This window comes from Sinocyclocheilus grahami, unplaced genomic scaffold (genome assembly GCF_001515645.1).
Source record: "Sinocyclocheilus grahami isolate Dianchi unplaced genomic scaffold, SAMN03320097.WGS_v1.1 scaffold10.1, whole genome shotgun sequence".
NCBI lineage: Eukaryota > Metazoa > Chordata > Actinopteri > Cypriniformes > Cyprinidae > Sinocyclocheilus > Sinocyclocheilus grahami.
Genome location: NW_015505189.1, coordinates 2035575 through 2049460, shown reverse-complemented (window position 1 = coordinate 2049460; position 13886 = coordinate 2035575). Strand labels below are relative to the sequence as shown.

General features: G+C 36.9%; 1 protein-coding gene across 1 annotated transcript in view; it reads left to right on the top strand.

Annotated features, from left to right (window-relative positions):
- The window catches only part of plekha7b (pleckstrin homology domain containing, family A member 7b), a 113546-nt gene that overhangs the window by 78072 nt on the left and 21588 nt on the right, over window positions 1-13886 (top strand). Inside the window, exons 7-9 of the mRNA XM_016284288.1 lie at window positions 296-382; window positions 9355-9527; window positions 13421-13861. Of these exons, the coding sequence (XP_016139774.1) occupies window positions 296-382; window positions 9355-9527; window positions 13421-13861 (701 nt within the window). The remainder of the gene's footprint in view (window positions 1-295; window positions 383-9354; window positions 9528-13420; window positions 13862-13886) is intronic.

The following is a 13886-nucleotide window of genomic DNA, read 5'->3' as shown; positions in this document are numbered from 1 at the left end:
CCTGGCGGGCATAGTCATCATTTCCACATTTGCCTTTTTTTTAATTTTTTTTTTAATAAAATCTCATTTTATTCTCAAGTAACACAGGTAAGAAAACTGTGTGGCCCTCTGTGCACATTTGGGTTGACAAATGATCATTTGTGCTGGACTTTATATGGATTGAGATTAATAAATGCCACAAACCTTGTTATTGTAAACATTTTGCAGTAAAAGTGTTTTCCTTGTACATAAATTAGCCCCAGAATGTTTTTGACACTTTGGCCAAAAAGTAAAAAAGTTAAGCATCCAAATACAGACGGCTCTGGGCAGCATTCCTCTGCCCAGCTATGTCATTTCCCCCGTGGGACCCGAGGACCACATCAGCCGCAAGTACACCTTCAAGGTAAGAGCGTCATGATAATCTGCACTCTAATGCTACTCTGTTCCTGTGTGTAGGCTCAGCTTCACTGGCTTCATTGGCTACGCCCTCAAGATGTCTGTGTCATGGGGCATATTATCAGTTGTGTTGTGTGGGCAGCAGTCAGGGATGACTAATTAATGTGGCAGTTGTTTGGCTCCTCTCTCTGCCCTCTTCTGACCACACAGATCACCAAGTAAGCTTTCTCTGTTCAGAGTGCTCACAAATTCATAAGGGACTCAACTAAAACTGTGCTTGTTTGAACTAATCATGTTCCTCTACGCAGTTACCTAATATATTCTTGTCATGAGTCAAAAAACCCTCAGACCAGATCATTTTTCTTGTTATGGAAAGGGGAAAAAATGTGTGTGTATATATACAGTATATATACTGTATATGGCTCTAAAATTTGAAAGAATAAGCCAGGTCCTAAATATTTTATATAATAAATATATATAATTTTATATACGAGTACATAATGCTGTACAAACTATTAAAATGATTAGAAGCCAACAGTATAGTTAATTAACTTTATTGTCAAAATAATTTTTTATTAAAAATAATTTATTTATATTTTGAAATATTATATTATGTACACCAGTTTTTAAGTTTTGTAATAAGCTTTGTTGTCTACCAGCCTGCTTTAAATGAGGAAAAACACTGTGTCTCGAAGACTCTCATGACTTATTATTTAAATTTGGAACAGCCCTTCTCTTTTTGTCCAGTAATTTTAGCCTCAATGCTGTCATCACCGAAGCTGCTGTTTGCTCACAGGAATTCACACTGAGCTTCCACCCAACTCGCTTTTCCACAGTCCTGTTCTCTTTCACAGAGCGGACATGGGAACATCATTATCTAAACCCTTCTCTGAGTGAGGCCTATGAATGGCAAGCTTCCATTGAGCCTCACAAACTTCCTCCCACTGTTTACTGCGGTCCAGCGGACAGTGAAATAATGTTTAAGAGCAGAATATCCCTGAAGGCTTAGAATCATGTATATTATACCTACTGCTCTGGAAAATCAAATGTGGCTTAAGCCTTTGTACCACTGAAGTGGAAAAAAACAGCAGTTTTTCACTGATAACTAGACTCTAACTTTAAAATTTGTATCAAGCTTTGCGTTTTTCTTTAATCTACCTCGGTCTCCTCCTGAAGCAGAGCCTCTTCTGAAGAACAATATATAATACCCGTATTCCCCAGTGCTGGAATTTGTTTGACTATTGTGCCAGCAGGCAGATTAATTATACATCTACTCTATTTCTAATATCCTCTCTCTTACTTGCCCCACAGTCTGTAATGTACCAGAGCAAGGTGAGAGGCCTTGTTCACTCATTGGCGCACTGGGTGTTAATTAGCAGGTTGTTAGTTAGGAGATCTCCATCAGTGAAACTAGCCAGCAGCTATTTGAACATCTGGCTGCTTTATTTATGTGAATTAGCCCCCACGTTCTGCTGTTTGTCTAATGTTTTCTACTCTAACTGGCTTCTCGTAGTCAGCAATTAAATCGTTTGTCTGCATACTGTACATGTGAAGAAGAGTCTTGCATGTTTATTTTCTGTAATATAAAGATATCTTTAACACTGTCTGTAGTAAGGTTAATTTCTTTATTTAATTATGATCTGTTGGTTCAATGTGGCAAATTCAAGTGACCAACTTAAACCCATTGTGAAATCTGCATGGGGAACATTTTTGCCCTCACGCAAAATCTGAATGGCTGGATTTTGCACACGAAAATTCACAGAACAATGGTAAATGTGACTGCAATTTATTGGGTATGAGCAGTTTTTTAGTGGATCAAAAACATACAGTGCAGCCTGTATACAAATGATTGATTCTTAAGAATGTGTTCTTTTCAGAGAATCATCTGTCTGGTTGTTGACCGATCTGTCACCATCTGAGAATACAGAAGTTGGCAGGAAGTCATGAAAGGTCTTATATTTCATATAGGAAATTATATGACATGTATTTGAGTTCAAAAATAGAAGAACTTGTGATTCTTCGCTTCAACTGATTTATTTAGTTAAATGTTATGATGTTTATTAATCATCTTGTCCTGTTCTCTGGAGTGTTGTACTTTTGCTCTCCCAGTGGCGTAGTTCTGCTTAGCTTTGCTGCCTCTAATGTTAATTGCTTTTCCACTCACCATGCTTGTCTGACTGATATTTCACAACCAGGGACATTTCAACACATCTTCTAGTTTTGGTTAACATTTTTCACATAGGCCGTGATCCACCTCCCTCTGTTTTTGGATAACTCACTCTTATTCTCTCATTCCTATTGGCCTATTGCTTCCTGTTGTGACCTGGTGCATTATGGGAACTGAACCGGGTGCATCTGGTGGAAGGGCCGTCTCCTGAGTCAGCCTCTTGCATGAATAGGTATTTTAATTTCCATTACTATCAGCAGATCTCCACTCCATCACCATCCCGTGTATGGCATTTTCCTTGGCAGATGAAAAATGCACATAGCCCATGTGCATTTATGTGTTTCAGCATGCATGCGACTCATTCCGCTTCCTCTGGAACAGGCAATGCCAGCTCGACAATACTATCTTCATATTCGTCACCCTGATGTGATTATTGGATATGCTGATATGTCCTTATGGATGTTTGAATCTCATAGTAAAGACTGGCATTGCTCTCTTCTCACTTCATCACTTGCATCAGTATTTCCAGTGTTGGTTATCATTCACAAATTTCTACACTCTCATATGCTATTCAGTCACTTTTCAATTCTCAGTACTGTAACTATAATATGAAGTGCATCTGTTGTTTAATGTATGTAATTATATTTTTAAAAAAAAATTGTTTACACACTACCATTCAAAAGTTTGGGGTCGGTAAGCTTTATTTAATGTTTTATTTAATGTTGTTGCATCAAAAATAAAGTAAAAACAATAATATTGTGAAATATTACAATGTAAAATGATATATTTTAATAAGTTTTCAAATATTTTAAAATGTAATTTATTGCTGTGATGGCAAAGCTGAATTCTCAGCAGCTATTACTCCTTCAGAAATCATTCTAATATGCTGATTTGGTTTTCAAGAAGCATTTCTTATTATCACAGACATCTTTTGTAACATTGTAACATTATTAACATTTACTGTCACATTTGATCAATTTAATGTATGTCAATACAATTTAATGTATGTTTTTAGCCAAATGTGAATTTCTCACAGACATTAAGGCCAAACGATAAACATAAACGTATGTATGTATGCAGTGTCTTCTTGAATGTTTAATTTCTGAGGAATAGTCCAGGCTATTTACAACTTCTAATCTATGGACAAGATTTTTGGCATGTTTTTGAATACCACAGATATAACTTTGATTTGTCCCTTTTGTTTGTCCCTGCATTTAAGTTGGACATAACTTAAATGCAAACACAATAACTATTTTTTTCGAATGGCTGTTCTTTTGCAACAGTTGTATATTTTAAATGTTTTGGCACCCCTGTCTCCGTAACAGTTAAGTACAGTTGTGTTTTTGGTCATTTTTCACAACCTTAGGTACATAGTTTTTTTGTGCCACAGATGCTGTCTATGAATAAGTAGGAAATAACCCTGAATATTCCTGTAACCTCTGAAAGGGTTGAGTGATGGAGCAAATTCCTCTGATTAATCACTGCATATCCCACTTAGAGGGATAACCCTGAATGAAAGCCCAGGACAAGATGGGTAATCTGAGGTCATTAAATTCTTAAAGACAGGAATGTGAGAAGAATATATATCAGCAGACAATGCTTTCCTTCAGTTGCTGATACTTGATATAACGGGCACTGAAATCACTTTTCTCTTGCCCAGGTTTTGTCTTCCATTTCTCATTGTTTGTCATGATAAAATGTTATTAATGGTTACATAGGGCTCGGCGATATAGCTAAAAAATGTATCAACGATATAATGTTTCATATCATTCGGTATCGATAATTATTGACATTTTTTATAACCTTTTTTAAAACACAGAGCAATAGAATAAAAAAAAATGTAACCACTGTATTTTTAAATTAACCCAATTTATTGAGACAAACAAATATTTTTTTTGTTTTAACAATCAAACACAAAATAAAAGTTAAACAAATATCTAATTTCTAATGTTTTATATGCAGATTAAATAGGTCTTAAAGTCAACATTTTGAAAATCAAGTTTTTATGTTATGTTTATTTGTCTATGTGGTGTTTTTAATATGCTTTTAGACAAACCATGTGTCAATCCATTTATCAACACCATTGCTGAGTATTTTCTCCTTAAAACTGTAGTTTCCCAAAGGCAGTCACAGAAACGCAGTTTGAAACAGATTTTTTTTTGCTACGTCACAAAATTCAATAACCAATGGCGTCAAGGGATCCTATCCTTAGCTTATCATTAACTGTGCTGCAAAGCAGAGGGTCTAGTAGTGAGTAGTGAGTTATATTTTTTCTGTAGATGTTTTGCTAACTGTTAATATTTCCCCCTATTTTCACGATGTCATGTGCTGTTAGCGCTTATTTATTTGTATTTAGAACCGCTAACTTGAATAATAACCCGCAGCAGCAGTGTAAAAGTAGCTCCTCTCCCGCATTGACATCCGCACATCACACGCATATGATTGCGGGTGCGATTTGGAATCACAAACTTGGCTGCATTTGAGTCTTCAAGGCATTTTGAGGACACAACATCATCAAGTAAGTAACTTTAACGAATGTTACAGTATCCACTGTAGTTGTCCGCTCGTAAAAACATCAGTTTTATCAGTCATTATCTGTGTACGAACCAGCGCAAACAGATAATGTTACCTCACGAAGTTATCCATCAGTCTCCTTGCTTTGAGCACACCAGCTTATTTCTGGTTCAAACACATATGGCTTAATTAAACCAATATTTCCACTTGCCTTTGCCATTGTATCGCGTTTACTACAGTTCATTTAGTGGATCAGGAGGCCCTGGCTTGTGTGTGACTGAGTGGAGGCGGGGCTATTTTGCATATTCATAGATCCGCGTATAGTAAATGAGGCAAGGGTGTAGAGTTACATTCAAGCTCTTTTACGGCATGAGAAAATAATTTTCACAAGAAAAAACATTTCAATATGTCATTTTGATGATCAAAGATGAGTTTTAAAGGATAACATTTTTGACTACAGGGGGACTTTAAGGAAACTTTTGTCTTGTCTCCCGAGGCCATAAGAGGGCGCAATGAGCAAAATAATGCAGCACATTTAAATTGTCAACGCAAGGAAACTTTTGTCTATAAAAAAAATGTGCATTGCGTTTAAATTAATAAATTGCATAAACAATTATGAACAAAACAGCATCATGTATTTGTGCATTGCTTAATCCAAAGAGTCGAAGCTCCCATCGCACGGATTGCGTTTAAAAACATGAGACGCAGTGAAAAGGAATAAACCTCCACAAATTCGTGACGTGTTTTCTTAAAGTTTAAACTGTTTTAACTTTGCATGGCTTTCTATACATCTCTTGTGTGAGAAGCGAGTGCAATAGTCATATTTGTCCGTCTAAAAATGCGCTGATTATGAGTTCTGTGTGAATGGCTTGGTTTCGGTTTTAACCTAATCAAGATCTTTTAGGCATTGAGCTACTATATTTCTATAATATTTTGAATGAATAACGCAGTAGCGGCGTGTATCGTGGCTTAGACTAACAAAACTACAACGTCACTTACATCATCATAACCACCGCATCTCGCACGCCACTGATGACGCTTCCTGATGATTGACAGACTGATGCACACCTAACTGATGCACACCTAACATTCAAATGCAAAGGTTTATTTTAAATTCGACTAATATTCATTCTTTATTCACAATCTCCTCATCACAGGCAGGCACAGCACTCATTTCAGCATGTGTTTGTGTCTGCGTCACTCTATATCGAACATTTTTTTATCGTTATCGAAGGTGTACCGTCGATAAATATCGATACCGTTTTATCGCCTATAGGTTACAATATATGTGCCGTCTTTTTATGGCTTGGTTTCGGTTTTAACCTAATCAAGATCTTTTAGGCATTGAGCTACTATATTTCTATAATATTTTGAATGAATAACGCAGTAGCGGCGTGTCTCGTGGGTTAGACTAACAAAACTACAACGTCACTTACATCATCATCACCACCGCATCTCGCACGCCACTGATGACGCTTCCTGATGATTGACAGACTGATGCACACCTAACTGATGCACACCTAACATTCAAATGCAAATGTTTATTTTAAATTCGACTAATATTCATTCTTTATTCACAATCTCCTCATCACAGGCAGGCACAGCACTCATTTCAGCATGTGTTTGTGTCTGCGTCACTCTATATCGAACATTTTTTTATCGTTATCGAAGGTGTACCGTCGATAAATATCGATACCGTTTTATCGCCTATAGGTTACAATATATGTGCCGTCTTTTTGCTTTCTATTGTGAATTTATTTTGTTTATTCACATTTGTATGCGTAAATGTGTGCATACAAGTAAGAGATTATATTACATTAAAAAAAATTTTGTAATGGAATAACATACAAAAAATGTCTCTACGTCCTTACAGATCACTGAAACAAGTATCACACGTGTCTCTCTGACAGCCCTAGGGTCTGTAAACTGCAAGAAAATGCAGGACACTATTGTTTAGACAGTCTGTCAATCATTTTGAGTGTTCAGGTTTGCTGAAAAGTTTTTCAGATGAAAACGCACACATCCTATAGACTTCTCTAGTCAACGCATGTGTGCCATCAGGCAAAGAACTGCAACAAAGTCAATGAGAAAGCAGTAGGATAATATGAAGACTTCAGGAGCAGATATCGGATATTGGAGGGGCTGCTTTAGCCATTAGTGTGTGACAGGCAGGATAATAGACTCCTTGAAAGGGGGAAAACGTACCGTTAGCAGAGATGCAGCTGTCGAATTGTGAATTAAGAGACACCTTCAATGTAGCCCAAAGGCCGCTACATTGACTTTCTACAGAAGTCAATGTTACCAGATGTAAGCTCTGTGTGTGTATTGTAGGAAAGAATGGTCTGCAGCCTGTCTGAATGGGTATGGGTGTGCCTGGCAAAAGCGCTGAGCTGGACTCTGTTTGTAAGCGTTTCGATGTGTGAGTGGTGGCCGTACCCCCATTAGAGAGATTAGACCAACAGTTACGTTTTGGCAGTAGCAGATTTAGTGAACAGAAGGTGCATGGAGCTAGTTTAGCTGGGGGCTGTTAACCCTGGCATTAAACAGTAAGAGAATTAACAGCTTTGTTTATGTGTGTAAGTATTTGTGTGCATCTTTAATGTTGTGTATTTTTAACATTTGTGTGGTGTGTTTGGCATGTACAATTGACCCCAAAAGTATTTGAACACTTACATGTACACTTGATAACCAGATGAAGAGGGGAGGGCAAGTACAGAGATGCTTGTGTGTAAACCTTCTGCTGAAGTAAATAGGGGTTATGCGCAACAGACTTCCGTATTCTGTTAACCGGGTCTCGTTGCTTCCGGTTCAAGCGTTTTGCATATGCTTCGTTAAATATAAAGCAGTTTTACTCAAGATGCCAATGATGATCATAACCAATGTCCATCACATATGTGGACTGATATCTACAAGTTTTAAATTTTTATTCTTTTCACTAACATTTAGATATAAAAATGGAATAAAACGCTAGCTAGTTTAACTGATTATCTTAAAAGTCCATAGATATCGCTATTATTTAACACGGCTGTTAACAGGTTCTCCGACAAGCGGAAGCATTGAGACCTGTTTTCCGGGTTTGGTCAGGTGACGTTCGACATATAGGGTATTCTGGAATATTTCTGGAATATGTGAAATAAGTGGAAAAGAATTTCAATCATCTGCTCTCTGCAGGAACGCCTCACAGAGTTTATTGACTGATCATTTGTTTGCAGTGTTTTGTTGTTTGTTTGTTGTTTTTTTGGCTGTTAACAGGTTCTGTGACAAGCGGAAGCATTGAGACCTGTTTTCCGGGTTTGGTCAGGTGACGTTCGACATATAGGGTATTCTGGAATATTTCTGGAATATGTGAAATAAGTGGAAAAGAATTTCAATCATCTGCTCTCTGCAGGAACGCCTCACAGAGTTTATTGACTGATCATTTGTTTGCAGTGTTTTGTTGTTTGTTTGTTGTTTTTTTTCAAACTTTGATGGTTTTTATTCTATTGAAGCCTGTTTGTACCTCAGTCTAAAATAAAAAGGTAACAGACTGTCAATATTATAATTTTATTTCTTCCAATTAAGACTTTATTTCTTAGAACTGTGATTTTATACCTCACAATTATGACTTTTATTTACTATTATTTGTTTCCCACATTTTTAATGAAAGAAATCCTTATTCAGCAAGGATGCAAGAATCCTGAAAAAATTAAATATGTAAATACATATATTAAAATATAAATGGTTATTTTAAAATGTTTTAAATTATTAAATTATATATATTATATTAAATTATATTATATTTCAATTACTGTTTTACGGTATTTTTCAAATAAATGCAGCCTTGGTGAGTAGGAGACTTCTTTTAAAAGCATTACTAAATCTTACAGACCCAAAATATTTTGGTTGTGTATATCTCACAAATGCGACTTTCTGTTTATTTTAAACTTTCTCACAGTTACCAACTTTTATATATTCTGAGGCATAATGGGCTTCCATAGTCTGCACTGCAGTACAATGATTATTCATTATTTTTCAACAAAAGTCTCAAATGCTTGATCAGTGCAGATCATTTGACTGAAGTGCATGATAATATTTTTAACAATGATAATGTACTGTAGTCATCATTGGTTGGAAATCCTCTTACAGGCCATTTCCTCAGCTCTGATCAACAAAATAAACAGACCAGTTCAGCATGACTCTGAGCTGGCTACAATGATGCTGTCACAGCAGTACTGAAGCCCGCTGGTCCAGTGCCTCACTTGCACGTGCAACCTGACTCAGAGCTGATGGTCACCTCTGCCTCTCTGTCTCTCCCTCAGGCCTGCCACACGGGAATGCGCTCCTACATTTACAATAAGAATTCTCTGATTGGCTCGCAGGCCGAGCACTGTGGCATGAGGACCTACTTCTTCAGCGCCGACACACAAGAGGACATGAATGGCTGGATCCGGGCCATGAACCAGGCTGCACTGATGCAGAGCCATGTGAAGAGGTCAGTCGCCTCCTGCTGCTGCAAATCTTTTCTCAGGGCTGGTGTCTAGAAACAAGATCTGTATCTTCTCAGAGACCTGGGCAGTATATTCCATTAAATACAACAGGATAACCCTTACTTTATTTATTTAATTTTTTTAAACAGTGATTTCAGACATAAGACAAACAAGGAAAAACAGACAGCAAATGCATCAAAATAACATAAAAAAAGATCCAATATACATCAAAATACAAAAATATAAATAAATAATACACACCAATGGATTGAAAAAAAAAAACTTCCTTAATAAATCTTCCTGGTTGTGCTGGATTCATAGAAGTACACTTGACCTCTGAAACAACTTATCTTTTCTGCTGACATGGCCAAGGCTGCATTGTTGGAGAAAAATAATATTACCCAATAATATCACTGTGTAATATTTTTCACTCCTTCATGGTCCAGTCAGATCCCTATGGGTTTTATCTTTACAGATCCCCTTACACATGCCCTTACAAGTTACATTACATATTCTTTCTTGGAAAATTGTCACATTAAAAAAAGTTAAATGCGTAATGAAAGCCGTTGATTTTTTTCTTTAAGAACTGGCTTAAAATGTTAGATGTTTTAAGAAAGTGATCCAGTATAGTATTAATTCTTTGCTCCACTAATTTCTCCTCGTTCTATAATTTCCTTTATTTAACCCTTATTAATGTCATTTAAACTTTATTTGCCTAATTCTTTGATAATTATGTTCTTTTACCTTTGCATTTATATAATGTGATGATTGATATTTCCAACTATGAAAATTTCATGCGCAACAAAAGTGAAGTTAATGGTTTCTGCACTACTAATAAGTTTAACTGCTCTAATTAACTGATCCTGTCCAATGACGTCAGCCGTCTGTTAGGGTTAAAGCTACAGTCATTCTTGATTTTGAGCTCCATTAATTTCTATTTAACTCGGGAGGCCTGGCAACACAAGCACATGCAAAAAAAACTTGTGTTTCGCTGTGTACCAAAGGTTAAGTTTGGTGCAGCTCTGACCTGCAAGTTCACAAAGCACAAAGGTATAAATCTTATAACGAACCTAAAGAGCATCTGAATATCACAAATGGACCTCTTGGCTGAATTCAAAGCACATCCAAACTTAAAAATTGCCTGGTTTTCAGTATTTTGGGGTCTAAAGTAATTTTGTGGGCTTAGTGTGACTGCAGCCTTGCTCTTTGTGCTGATTGGTTGTGTATTTAAAATAGCTGCTACTTAACTTTTAAGAAAATAATTTTGAGGACTGTTTTCTATCCCCAAACATGTTTGGATCCTAAGATATGAATTTAAGTCACTGGAAATGCTGATGGCATTAATAAACTGTAGCTGTTGTGGTCTAGGTATTTTAAAGGAATAGCTCACCCAAAAATGAAAATTAGCTGAAAATGTACTTGCCCTCAAGCCATCCAAGATGTAGATGATTTTGATTCTTCATCAGAATGGATTTGGAGAAATGTATCAATACATCACTTGCTCAGCAATGGATCCTCTGCAGTGAATGGGTGCCGTCATAATTCTTTAATAAAAAATATCACAATAATCCACAAGTATTCCAAATGACTCTAGTCCATCAATAAATGTCTTGTGACATAAAAGCTGCATGTTTGTAAGAATTCATAATTCGTAATTAAGGCATTTTAGCTTTAAAACATTGCTTCTGGCCAAAATATGGCTTGATGATAATAACACATGATAATGCGTCCATCCCCTGTTGTCCTTTCACATTAAAATCCCCCGACATGTTTGTTTAGATCTGTTTTGGACTGTATTTTTGCTTCTAAATGGTTCTTTATTTTGTGGATTATTGTGATGTTTTTATTAGCTGTTTGGACGCTCATTCTAACGGCACCCATTCACTGCAGAGGATCCATTGGTGAGCAAGTAATCAAAAGCTACATTTCTCCAAATATTTTCTGCTGAAGACAAATTCATCTACATTTGGGATGGCCTTGAGGGTAAGTAAATTTCCAGCGAATTTTCAATTTTGGGTGAACAATTCCTTTAAGCTCATGTCTGATCTATAGATCAGGGGTACTGCAAAATCAGTGTGGTGTATTCACTCATCGGCTGCTGTTGTGCTGGTGCAGTGGCACAGTGCCATAGTTGTGTACACTTTGACACCGCAGCTCTGGGGAGGAGTATCACTGCGGCACGCTGCAGCCAGCTAACTGTGGGCCACCAGCCCAGAACACAGCACTCGGATTGGGGCGTGATGTTAGTGTGCTGCCCCCATGCTCTTCACATCCTTGAGTGCAGAGAGGGTTTGTCCCTAGGGCTTTCCTTATAGCTGGGCTTTTATAGTATACATAAAAAGGAGAGTAGGTGGTTAATAACCATGAAGGTGGTTTGTATGTCATTTATGGTTGGTAGGACTAGTGTAGTGGCTGTATTTGATGGATTTTGTAGGCAAATGCATTTACACAAGTATGTGGATTGTTGGTAGTGTTGCTATACTTGCAAATCTGATGCCAAAACACCTGTCTGATCATGGTGAGGGGCAAAATGTCAATGTTAGTGCTGCTGTACTGTTTTGACATTCCACTGTAGGCCCTTAGCTCATTTGAGGGTAATTTTGAATGTAATATAACAGTGCCATCTAGGGATAGATTCATAGTATTGCACATGATGACTTTACCTTTATCAATTAGATTTTTAATGTGTTTTGATGCATTTCAGGTTTCCTTTTGTTTTGTTTTTTGAATGTCATTTGTAAATGTATCATGAATATGTTTTAGATATTATATTTTAAAATAATTTCTAAATTATATATCCCTCTGTCAGTTATGTATGTGGGCTAATCTATTATAAAAAATGAATAGCTGAAATGAACCGATTAAATTAAATTAATTGATGCATTATAGATATGTATTAATTAACTATGCTAAATGTATTAATTAATTATGCCATATCTGGTCAAACTAGACAAAAATGATACTAAATTATCAGGTTATGTCACCTGTTTAGGAATAAATAATTAGTCCAAAAATGAAAATTGCCATCATTTACATGTCTTTTGAAACCAAATGATTCATTTGGGCACAAAAAGAGTTATAATTGCAGAATGTCGAAGCTGCTGATTTCCATGCAGTGAAAGCCAATGGTGTCCACAGCTGTCAAACATTTTCAAGGCATTATTTCAAATTATCTGAAATTTCATCTTGTTCCTCACATGTTATCATGTGGCTTCAAAAAACATATATCATGGTTTCCACAAAAAATATTAAGCTGCACTGTTTTCAACATTGATAATAATAAGAAATATTTCTTCAGCACAGCATACAGTATATAATATATAATCAGCATATATAATCAGCATATTAGAATGATTTCTGAAGGATCATGTGACACTGAAGACTGGAGTAATGGCTTCAGTTTTGCCATTACAGAAATAAATTACATGTTAAAAAAATATATTAAAAAATTATTTTAAATTGTAATAATGTTTTACAATATACATTTTCAATATAAATATTGCCCTGTTGAGCATAAGATAATTATTTCAAAAACATAAAACTTACAGGCCCCAAAGTTATGAATAGTAGTGTAGATAATACAGTACTGTATATAGTTCATGAGTAACATGGGCAAGTTTTATGATGTTTTTATGGTGTATTTTTGTACTTTTTGGAGCATGACAGTTCCTGGTACCCTCCACTCTCATTGTGTAGAAGAAAGCAGCTCAGATATTATGCTATATTTCACATTTGATGCTCCACGCAAGAAAGAATGTCATACATGTTTGAAATGTCATGTTGCAATTAGGATAGATTTAGATAGCTAGATGGTCAGTTCAAGGTCAGTTATCTGCACACTGAACTATAGGTTCAGTTATGATTAATGCAAAAGTCTGAACTCTTTTTCCTTCCACAGAGAAGCCGAAAGAAGCTCCAAGTCTGAGCAGCAAGCTGTTCCTCAGACCAACCATTTCAGCAGCAGCATCAAAATCTCCTCCCAGGCCGAGGGCCTCCAGCAGACAGCGCATGTGGAGGTGGCAGAGCTGAGGCCGGAGCGAGATGGGGAGGAGTGCTATGTTTACAGCAAGGAAGTGTCGGAGGATCCTGTTAAAATCTCCTCTGGAGAGCTGGAGATGGAAGGGTTTTCCCAATCAGGTGCCCATTCTCGTCCACCTTCCACGGTGCCCACTCACAGGAACGGGCTGCCCTCCTCAGGCATACGTCCTGATCAGAACGGGAACGTGGTGTATAAGAGGGGTCTCGTCCACCGTACAGACACAGAGAAAAAGGTGCAAAGGAAAACTGCGCTGGCTCAGGTCGAGCACTGGGTGAAGGTGCAGAAAGGAGACCCCAAAAGGTCAGTTTTGTGTGTTTAGACAGCT